Source organism: Falco peregrinus, chromosome 11 (genome assembly GCF_023634155.1).
Source record: "Falco peregrinus isolate bFalPer1 chromosome 11, bFalPer1.pri, whole genome shotgun sequence".
NCBI lineage: Eukaryota > Metazoa > Chordata > Aves > Falconiformes > Falconidae > Falco > Falco peregrinus.
Window position 1 is genome coordinate 23,122,776 of NC_073731.1, and position 12,133 is coordinate 23,134,908.

General features: G+C 41.1%; 1 protein-coding gene across 1 annotated transcript in view; it reads right to left on the reverse strand.

The window, feature by feature from the left end:
* PTPN14 (protein tyrosine phosphatase non-receptor type 14) overlaps positions 1-12,133 on the reverse strand; it is a 118,694-nt gene that overhangs the window by 72,158 nt on the left and 34,403 nt on the right. The window contains exon 2 of the mRNA XM_027788480.2: positions 5,038-5,362. Coding sequence (XP_027644281.2) covers positions 5,038-5,211 — 174 coding nt within the window. The 5' untranslated portion in view covers positions 5,212-5,362. The remainder of the gene's footprint in view (positions 1-5,037; positions 5,363-12,133) is intronic.

The following is a 12,133-nucleotide window of genomic DNA, read 5'->3' on the forward strand; positions in this document are numbered from 1 at the left end:
CTACAGCAGATACAGTGGACTGACCACAGCAGCACGCATTTCACACAACTAGAAGACAACTGTCTTCCTGGAAAGCAGCCTGGAGAGCATCAGGCAACCGCAGATGAAGCATAGGGACTGCAGAGCAGAGCTCAAGTCACAAATGCACACACCTTGGATAGACAACCAACAGAGTTATCTAAATATCTGCTCCCTTTTGCCAACTTCTTGAAAATGTTAGTATTTTTTAACAACCCACAGTGGGGAAGGACTTCTGTAGCCACTACTGCAAACACCTGAAGAGACTCTCTCCCCTAGGAACATTAGTAATTCCCAAACAGGAACGAAGGAACATGGGACTGGAAATGGCTGGACCGTCAAGTTCAGTATGCTATGACCAGGCACATGATGGTCCAGAAGGCCTTACAGAATCAGAATCATGTGTTGCCATACACTCCAGCCCACAAAACATTTTTACAATACGGACACCCCACAAATTAGAGGAGGGGAAGTAAAAATGGGGTCTTTTTCTCTATAAGCAGCTGATTGAAAACTAGGTTGACTCCAAAAGCTGGTCTGTTTGTCTATCTGTACAAAGCGAACCACTGACTTCACTCCAGTTTTCGTGGAATAAATTTCTACACCTACACTTGGCAGACACTGAAGTAACACAGGCTGCTCTACCTAGCAGATACATCAGCAAAGTGGCAAAGAAAGTGAATGATGGCTTTTGCTTCTAAAAAAAAAAAAAAAAAAAAAAATAAAATAAAAAAATCCTTTTTCCAGATACAGTTGGCAGACCTGTGATACACACTGAAGGAAAACTTTTCATAACACTAAATGTATGTACACACATCCATTCTGTACACAAAGAGCTTCAGTTGCTAGTGCTTTTGGTTTGCTTATCTGCAAATACACAAACAGCTCTGCTGGAGAAGAGTTTACAATAATTTTCTCTCAAGGTTTTAAAATTTGTCTTACCTACCACACCACTTCATATGTGGTACAAGGAAACTGGCTGACACCCCTCTAGGAACTGCATGCACTCCTCTGCTAAAGCAGCAGACAAGAACCAGAGCACTGGCATGCCCCAACGACACTATGTGAAAAGGTGATCCTTGAAATATAGAGAGTCAGAAAACTGGATATGCAAAACCTGTGCTGAGAAGTCTTAAAAAAAGATAATGTTATAGCTGCCAGTTCATGAGACAACATACTTGTTTGGGGCTTGGACTCCCAGTAGACTCCGACTACCCCTGCCTTTATGTGGGGCAAAAGGTGTAGAATTGCCAGCAACAGATGACAGACACTTACTAAAACAGCAAATTTCATTCAAAAGGATCCAATGAGACAGGATCAGTGTTTATTAAAGCATCTGGTTAAACAGCCAACTAAACATTTATCCTTGAGAAAGAGGCAGAGTTCCAGCTCCTCCGGGCAAAAAGCATTAAGCCCTGCTATCCCAGGGCACTCAGAGAGGGGAAGGCACCATTTACGGCAGCCAGTTGTTCCTAGAAGGTCTCTTGTCCAAGCACTGCCCGAACCCCATCCCAGCTTCACTGGCAAGACAACTCAAACCAAGCCAGACTTCGAGGCAACCTGGCTGCTGAACACAGGTTTTCAGTCATGCCCTGTGAGGAGCCGATACCTTCCAGGGCACAAAGAAAAGGTCACAATGGCAGCAAATGGCCACTCCTACTCAGCACTCGGTGTCCTCCTGCTTTGGTTTGGGATTTGCAGTGTTGTAGTGCTGGCAGTACTACTGTGAAATCTAGCTTAAAATAATAATTTTGGTTGAAAAGGGCCTTCTTGGCCTCCCCCTCCCTTTTACAATACATCAGAACATTCCATCTTTAAATGTTTTATTGTTTTGTAACATGAATTAAGGAGAACAAAACGGAGGAAGAGACATGAAATTTCACAACAGATTTGTATAGATTACTATTTCAAGAAGGTTCACTTAGTCTCACTTGAAGGGAAAAATGCCATTCTACTGGGGAAAAAAATCCTTTTTATAATCTGTGCACATATATAAAAGATTATAAAATTACATTTCTGACTTTTGTCTTTCCTCTCTTTCCCTCTTCTCATCTTCACTTTTTAGATAATGCTGGCATAAGAGCTCATTTTATTGGAACCAGTCAAACTGTTCAACTAGAAGACCTGATGCTTTATCAGGAGCTTTGCTGAAAAGGATAAACCCAGATTTTACAGTAGTTACATGGCTACACTTTCTACTGACCTATTCCTGAACCCTGACTCAGTCAGGGAGGGAGCTGCATTCCCCAGAGATCAAATGGAAATATGCATAATCCATTAGATACTGGTTTTTCAGTCATGTGTGGTATAATGATTGACAGTCCCTCACAACAATACATACAGTAATCTCAAGCAGTTTTGCTTTTCAGATGGGGGAGCAGGGGAGGGGTTGGACAGTTTTTTTGTTTATTTCTAAGAAATCAGCTTGAGTGAAATGTGGATGCATTCCTGACATGAAGGTAGAAGCTGGGATACACCTGGGACTTATTTAAACATAAGACCAAACTAAAGTATCAAACAAAACCTGATTTTTACTTTTAGAAGAATACATATCCTTACCTGAGACCGCACGGAGGAGACAAACAGGACTTTAGCACTGTTTTGTGAGCATGGGATTTAACAAAGCTTAGTGTCTTCCTTACTTTTACATCATAGTTTGTTGATCAGGATTTCTAAGAAAAGCATATTCCGCCTGAAGTTTCTCCTGCATTTGGGGAATTTAAAAGGTCTCTCCAATACGGACACTTGCAAGGATTTTCTCCTTGGTACACTTAATGGGCTTTTCTCCTCTACTCACCTATCCAATTGCACAAACTTGTAGAAATTTGAGCTTTGTCAAAGTATTTTTGATCCTTCTGTAGAATTTGATTGGCCAGCAAATTCAAACATGATAGCAGGCCTAAAGAGGGAAGGGGACAGTCACCAAATGACTGCATCAGCTTTGTTATCCTACAAAGCTCCCTAAAAACCATGGCAGGAAGACTAGAGGGACAGAAAAAGAAATTAATTTGGGGTCTGAGGGAAAAGACAGCACCCAGCATCAGGCACCTGTAAACTCACTAGCTCCAATTATTCCTCATGAAAGAAGCAGAAGAGGGTACAGGGAAACCCCCTTAAGCTGAAAGAGGTTAGTCATTCTCTTCTCTCCTAAACATTTAAAGCAACAATGGATGCTACCAGAATCAATCAGAAAAAGAGATTTAAAGAAAAACAAAACAAAAAACACCAAACAACCACCTCTGTCAAAAAATGCTGTACTGTTGAAATCTGAACTTTACAAAATTGGTTCAACGTTGCCAAAACTTTGTTTAGAAAAAAAAAGTGGGGAGGGTGATGAAAGAAGGGGAAACTGTTCCAACAACATCAAAGCATTCTCTTCTGTGTTGTTAAAATATTTTTTCATCTTGAAACACAAACCTTTTGTGCTGACATATTTCTTTTTGCATGACACAATTTTGAAAATGAAAAAACACCAAAGCAACAGAAAACCCCCATGAAATTGAACACTGACCAAAACAACTTCCTTTGCTACTCTACTGTCCAATCTCTTTTCTCTGGAAAATTTTGAAACTTCAGGCTTTGTTCCAAAATAGAACAAAACATGTTCTGAAATCACAGAATTTTTTGTGGGAAAGAATGCTAGCCCGCTAACAGAGCTATTGTTCACAAACACAGGTGGAGCTCTGGACAGAATGATTAGGCCACAGACTTCTGCTTCACCAACTAGATAAGGAATACGAGGAGAATCACTTCATTAATTTCACTCCTTTCTGCACTGGAAGGAAAGGGAAGGACCTGACCTCTCTGTAAAGGCACCCTAAAGCATCGCCAACAGAAAGAGGAAAAGAAAAAAAAAAAAGCAGCAATTAGAAGGGGAGGGGTGAAATGATTCTACCAAAATCCAAATGAAAAAAATCCCAAGTAAGAAAAAAATCACTACACAATATTCTGACGCTCCATTCTGTTCCTGCCTGCACATTCTCCTGCCTATTCTGCACACACACAGAGCGAGATTCTTCTCTTCTTATCATTACTGATGCACAAACAGAGTTTTTGTTTAGTGTTCAGCTGCAGCAGTTATTCGTATGCTACCTTCCAGCTGCCACCATTACAAAGGGTTGTGGACCAACAAGTGTAAGACACTGCACAATAATTAGATTTCCCAGCTGTGCTTACAGAAAGCATCAGCCAGGACTGTGAAGATGACAATGCAGCAACTTCTAGGCAATGGTTTTCAACTTGTGATTTGCAAAAGCCTACAAGCATGCAGGATATATGTCAGGGGTCCACAAAAGGTAAGTAAAAAAAGACAGTTCATTTGTGCTGTGCACATTGGAGAGATATTTCTAAAAAGGCCTCAACACTAAAACTAAAAACTGAACTCTACAGCAATAAGTAGAAAATAAAGGATTTCAGTCTTCAGTAAAGTAAGACTGAGTTTTCTTCAGCCTCTTCAGAAGCATTAGGAATGTAAAAGGAGTCTTTCAGAGTTTCAGATGTGAAATATTTCAGTTAAACTAAAGAGAAAAAAAAACCCCACCATCCTCAAACTGTTACTAGTTGCTCCTGCTAGTAACAAATGTTGCCTATTTCAGTATGTCAGTAACAAGAATATATTTATATGAAAATGGATATTTAAAAGCCAGTGGTCTCCTTCCCACTGGCATAATTCAACCAGCACTGTTTGTGAAACCACATTTACATTCAGATGAAAGTTACTGTAACTTGGGCCTTGGCATCCCAGTTCAGAAAGTAACACCCATCGCATTCTAAGAAAAGAAGAAGCCTCACTTTCGTATTACAAAGATCTCTCAAAGCTGTGATGAATGAGCAACAGCACAAAGCCCTGAGTGCCTTTCTGCCTTCAGTTTTCACACAACCAGAATGTTTGTCCAAGCTCCAGCTGCTGATCATATCTGGCCAGCTCTGAGAATAACATGATTCAAACTAACAGACTGCCTGAGCTAAAAATGTGTCAAATTATACAGTGACAGATGGTCTTTACTGGGTTACTCTTACCTCACGTAATTCAAGCCTCTGAGCGACAGCTTCCAAGCACTCCTGCCCTGTGCTCTCCACGGACAGGGTGCACTCTATCACATTGCTGTCCAGCAGACGGATCCTTGTCACAAAGCAGTTCTTGCTCAAGACATTGTAGCGTCTGGTCCGTCGCAGTTTCAGCCCGAAAGGCATGGCTGTTGGCCTGGAAGGTCACCCCTTCCCCTACTCTTCCACCAAGAGTTCTCAGCACACTTGACTTGCCTTGAAGGCTTCTTCAATTGGCACTGCTCTCCTCCAGAACTGGAGGTAGCTGTCCATTCCCAGAGCGAGCTTCAAGGGATTCCTGCAAAATACATACAAATAAGTAGAGTTAAGTGTGAAATAAAATGTTCCTAAAGATCAGTGGAAAAGAAAAAAAGCTTAAAGGAAAAGTCACATTTAAAACCATAAAAAAAAAAATAAAAAATCTCCACACACAGGACTGCCAGGCACTTACTACATCTCCCAAAAGGAGACCTCATACAACAAATCTTTCAGAATTCTATTTTGGCGCTGAATTTAAAGCACGGATTTAATTGCAAAACCCTTCTTTGAGAAGCTCAGTAAAAACAGCAACTCTACAGGGCACGCATCCAGAGGTGCTAACTCTCCCACCATTACCCCCACCACAGGGGTCTATAACATAATCTTCAAGTTAAGTTTTGGTGCCCTCAGGCCAGCTTTGAAAGCTAGCTTAAAAAGCTAAGGAATAGAGGCATTTAAAAGAGGTGTGATTTTGAAAGAAGAAAGGCTGGGTACAGTCAGCAGGAAATGCAGGGCTCAGCACCTCTGAAAAAAATCAAACCTAAAGTATGCATGTGAAAGGCAAGAAGCATCCAAGCCATTTCAGAGACTGTTCCTCTGAGGCAATCCCTGACGTTTTGCTCACTTCCAGCTCCAAAGCAATTGTGCATTTCACCCTTTCAGGTGGAATGAGTAACTGCAGGAACACAGCTGTCAGAAACCAGGATAACATCAACTGGGAGAAAGAGAACACATATTCTAAATATTGTTTCTAATTACCACTCCTAAAATTTATCAGGGACACATGCAACAGTTAAGCCAAAATACAAAGTAGACAGAAGAACCAGAGATACAGAAATAATGACATTTAAGAAACTATGTTCCCATCTATGAGACATACATACATCAGTGCCTGAAGACAGCTCTTTCACATGAAATGTCACGCTTAAATTAGTTTCCCATTAAAGAATGAATTGGGATGGCAAGGCTGGGACAGCTTAAAATGGCTCTGATTGGCCCAGCCTGTAATAAGTATTAATTCTCAATTCAGTGCACATGTCTAACTTTCCCATTTACACATTTCTGGATGTTTGACCAACTTTCCACTTGGGTTTTCTGGTAAGCTTTCTAAGATCTCAAAGGCTCTGGTCACTTACAGATTCCTAAAGCAAAGAAAGTTCTTTACGTTTCTGCAATCTTAAAACCATCAGGAACATCCATTTTTACTCACAATTATTTCATAGGTGACTGAAAAAGAAGACGAGTATGACAGACAGAAGGGTTTTGGTCTTCCATACAAAGGATTATTACATTACAGGATCTCCTTTCCTGGTTAAAGGGTTGCCAAGGAGTAGCAAAGTCTCTAACCAAGTTAACCCAACTATGCAAGTATTCAACAACACTCCCCTCCTCTAACACACACTTCCACTTAAAATAAAAACAGTGGAAGTAAAGCGATCCTATAAACAGCTCATCAGATAACCATGAACTTACTCTAATTCTAAACAAGGAATTCTTTTAAGAGTATCTAAGATGTGAGAGAGACAGACATGACAACTTTTATACTGCCATCTTCCATTTAAGGATTTACTTTTCTGAAAAGAAATTAGTCTGAGCTCTTTCCAAACTGGGTATTTTTCCTTTCTTTCTTTTTGGTCCATGTTTCAATTATTTTGGATTCTTCCTTCCCCTCTCCCCTGCCATACTTCAAATTTATATATCAATTGCTCTTTCTGAAAATTTAACAAGCATACCGAATTAAACAAGGTTTTTAGTTAGAGCATATGGTTGGGAATTTAAACATTCTGCTAAATGGAAACTCCCTTTGTTTACAGTACATACTTTGAAGGCACATAAAACAAACAAACAAAAAATAATGTCCCTCAACCACTTCCCAGAAACCAAAGGGGGAAAAAAAAAAGTTTTGCAGAAGCACAAGCAAGTTACCTGCTCATCTAACCACTCATCTATAAGTAAGCCATCACTAACATCTGATATGAATAGCAATTCAAAAGTGAAACCTCAAAATCGAAAGTTGAAATAGGGTCCCCTTGAAAAACAAAAAGATGGCAGTAAAGCTCTCAAGTATCTCAGAAAGTAATAGCCTGACACAGGAGCGTGCTGATGCAGTGCTGTACAAAGGTACAGGCATTGCCAGGGAAAAGCAGAAGCAGGGCTGCCCTGCAAGGGGGGATGAGCTGGGAGCGGAGGGTGACCCAGTGTCCTCACCCACCATAGCACAGTCCTGTAGGGGACGAGCCAGATGAGCAGAGCTGGGTGCTGCAAACATTGTCCATTGGCAGCCCCAGGCATGGCTGGCATTGAACCAGGTCCAAAAGCCACCCTGGGAGCCCAGGCTGGGGGCTCCAACAGCAAGAGACAGAGCTAGAGACCACCAACCACATGGCTCAGACAAAGACTGACATCCTCAGGGTGACCTGAACTGAAGGTTCCAGACCTGTGGGCAGAAGGTGGGGTGGAATCCCCAGGTGATGCTGGTCAGGGCCATTAAGGCACACAGGGGCACTCAGGGCCAGAAAAGACAACATAAATTCCCCACATTTTAAATCTTCAACTCTCTTCAGTGCATGCTCACCTGAGATGTAAACTGTTCTACAAAATATTTCTTCTGAAACAGTTTGATGAAGAATACTGTGTAAAAAAATTAAAATCAAAACAGCTTTTTGAAAAAGTGTTTATCCTTAAGGCAGTTTCATCAGCATGAAGACGAAGAGATACAATATCTTAGTGGATTCTTGGTAAAGTTTAATATTCCCCTGTTTCAGCAGAAAAAAAACAGCAAGAAAAAAACAAGCCAGCCACTTTGTTATCATAGACATTGGAATCCTACTTCTTATGTTATTTACTTGAAAAAGCCATGTGGATAAAGTCACGGGCTGCGGAAGGGGAAGACCAAAAGTGGCAAAAGAGACTAAAGAATGAAAACAGATTTGACACAGAATAAAACTAAACCTTTAACCCACAATCTCATGCCAAGCACAACGTAAGTTCCCTCAACAGCTTTCACTAGAAAGCAGCTTAAAGATGGAGCCTGATATAAACCGTCTATGTCTCAGCCCAAAACATTCTTACTTATCTCACTCTCTACTTCGCGTGGAAGCCTTATCAGCATACTGCCTGTGCAAAGGCAGCAGATACGCATGTATGATCTCGCCAGTGGTATTTGATTCCCCTGCAACACCACTGCATCTTGCAAAGGGTGAGAGGAGAAATCATACAGTATTCTTGAAAGAAATACTACCTTGTACAACAGAGGTTTCGAGAGGTACCACCTCCCCCATCGTTCAGCAACAGAATACTATTTATTCATATCCACAAAGGTAGGAAAAAACACCTATCTCATATAACCAAGAATATCTGCCAAGCACAGTGCTAGGCACCAAACTGAAACACCTTCAAGCTGCAGATGGCACAGCTCTAACGGTTTAGGGGGGAAAAGGCTAATCGTGACCTGGAACAGTAGCCCTACCTATTAGCAACCAACCTTCTCCACTGGCCAGTTCTGCATGAAGAACTAGGTCAGATTCACACTGTGATACACAAGGCAGAATTGCTTCTAATTTTTAAGAAAACTTGGTCAGTTTCTGTATAAAATATGAAATCTCCCCATGGGTTTAAATTACCCAATGCAGATAGAAATCTGTGACTTTCCAAAACAGCATTTTTTTTCTTTATGAGACATTACAGTAAAACCAGGTCAAACCACTAGTACATGAAAAGCAAATAAATATTTGATACCTTCTCCAAACCTAAAACCAAAATAAGCCAGAAATATGAAGAACTCTTCCTTCATTCTCCCAAAGTCAGCTGGGCCTGGCCAGTTTTTCTGTTAGCAGTTTTAGAAGACAGACCGATTGTAGCAAGGGAAGCTGCTAGGTGTTTCATGAGGAAGAGGCCATACGGCAGGAGCTGCTTTGTGTGGTGAAGGCACTGCTCCAGTCACAAGGCATTCTCCTGCCTCCTTAAATTTATTCAAATGCCAGAACAGAAGAAAAGCTTATAAATTATTAAGGCCAAGACAACTCTCAGGACGCTTCCAAGTACATGACTTGCTCCCCTGTTACAGACTTCATGTATTTAACTGTACCACATTGAAAGGAGCATTAAAAAAATAAATAGCATTTGATGTGAAATGCACTTAAAACAGAATGCTTTCTCTCACTTCATTTGCTTTTGTACGTAATTTCTGAAACTCCAGGAAGAAAGCAATTACCGTCAAACTGCAGCCTGTATTTACCAACAGCGCGTGGCACCCCTCCAGCATTCCTAGCACTGCAGGAGCAGCAGCACACCTAACAGAAGTATGTAACCCTGGGCTGGGCGTGAGACCGCAGCATTTGATGTAAGCTGCAAGTGGTGTGCTAGCCTACAGATTTAGGGAAGAATAAAAATAGTGTACGAGAGACAGGATGTCTGGCACAATCCATCTCCATCTAGTTGAGTTCTGTCTAGGGAGGAAATCTCTCCCTGTGAAATAGCTTTATCTCCCTCGATTGCTCTCATGTGAGAGTTTCATGCAGGTAGAGCAAGGCAAAGAGTATTTCTGTACCTAACAAGGTGTCTGTATCCCACCCAGCTATGGGTGGAATTCCCATAAAGCCTGATAAACTCTCAGGAGTCAAATTCATCTCCGGACAGATGAAAGGGGGCTTTAACTCTTACATAATATAATCCTTCTGCTGCAAGGCTACTGTTTTCAACTATTTCTTTATACGGTCCCTGACAAGACGTGGGCCTCATCCTCAGGCATTTAAATCTTTAAAAATTCTTGGGGGGGATTTAAGTATTACCCTAGTCCAAACAGCAATAAAACTGATAACATTCTCACCTCTACATTCTTGAAAGAGTCAAATAGTACTTTTGTTTCATTTTTATAACTATTACAACATCCTATGCAGAACTTTTAAAGTCTCTAAGCATCTAGAGATCCCATACCTGTCTGCATTGATAGATGCCAAGGACTCTAGGACATTCAAAGAAGAAGACAACTGCTACTACTACTATCACTGTGCATCATCAGACACCAATACAGAGTAGCCGAAGATCAAAGATAATCTCTGTTAGCATTTCTACTTTCCCAATTCCATCACAGCTTTCCCTTCCCAGGAAAATTTTCATTTTCCATCAGATCCATCTTTGCTGTAACAGATTTATTTCTTTTTAACCTGTTATCGCTTGTTTTCACTGTGTCCAACTTGGATTAGATTCTGCTTTCGGTAGTCCAAATAAAACGCCTAGAGAAGTTAAAATAAAATCAAAGGAATCACTCAAATTCAGACCTGTTAAAATTCTACCTTTTGTTTTGTTGCAATACATGAAAGAGTATGTACTCATTGACTCTGAAGTGCATAAATGTTAGTAGGTGTGGATTTTATTATTCCCTCCTCCTCTGCTAAAGCACCACTTTTTCTGTAAAAACACCTTTCTCGTGCACCCACAGAACTATGGAGCTTTGTGGGTACAAATTTGCCAGGCAGACACCTGATTACTCTTCTCCGTCAAGGTCCACAAGTACCAAGTGTTTTTGTGAATCTCACTAAGTCAGTGTCCAACAAACAGTCTCTATCACAGAAAACATGTGAACTTCCCAAACTGTAAATTAGCACCTTATCCATTACTTCCCTACTCATCACTCCAGAATACCCTCAACAATCCAAGTCTTTCTAATGCAACTACTGATAAAGGGCTCTTTCTGAGTTAGTGTAAGCATTCAGGATAGGAGTCACATTTGCATGAAGTAACTTATCTAACTGATGCTTGGGTTGCCATTGCAATCAGTTTTAAGAATATCAGTAGTGAAGCTGGAGTTTTTAATCACTCACCTGTACACCTTGTAGAACTTTGTGTTCTACAGTCAAAAAACCAAAACAAAATGCCAGACCCCAGTAGTCTCCTTCCTGAGTAGGATATGCTGCCCATCTGTCAATGCCAGCTGTCTGCAGCAGCCCCACCTCTCCAGTTTTGGTCCCAGAGTACAACAGTTAACCATTTATGACCTTCTCACACCTTGGCTATGCTATTGCAAGACCTCAAATTAGACACAGCCAAGAGTGATCAGTGCCTGGATGGCATCTGTCCGAGGATGTGGTTTTGTACCTGAGGCAGTCTCATCTAAGAGCTCATTACTGCCAGGAATGGAAGGGATGTCCTGCTTTCTTCCCACCACCACCACCACCACCCCCCCTAAATTCCAAACACATCGCTACAGCTTGTCTTACACCAGTTCTGGAAATCTGCTGGGATGTCTTCCTGGTTGAGCCACTTCACCTCCCTAACTCAGTGAAAGAACAGGCTCCTTTTCAGCTTGGTTAGTGAGTTTAAATGGCTCATGGTGGAGGCCAGCATGAGTAGCTTGCTCGGCAAAGGGAAGAAAGCAGAATCACACAACTCAGAGAAGGAAGAAGAGCAATCCTGCCTTAATTGACAGCAGTCAAGTCAGCTGAGCAGTTTGTGAAATCACAGCCCAAGGAAGGCTCCTGTCCTCAGCAGGCAAAGGAAATCCCCAGAACACACTTCCATTCTTCCTGTATGACAAAGCTATGTTAGAATAAAAATTACTTTTCTGAAATAACCAGTTGATTCAAATCACACTTTTTTTTTTCAAAATAAATAAAATTATTCTGTAATTGAATATCTATAAGAGGAGTTAATATTGCAAAATCTAGATGGGTTATGTCTTCTACATGGAGAAACCATTCAGAAGAAAAGAAGCAAAACCAGCATTTTGGTGTTTTGGCACATCATTCTTTCAGAAGTGGTACTACAACAGTTCTTTAAGTGCCACCCTTCAGAAAAGGCACCAAAGGCACAG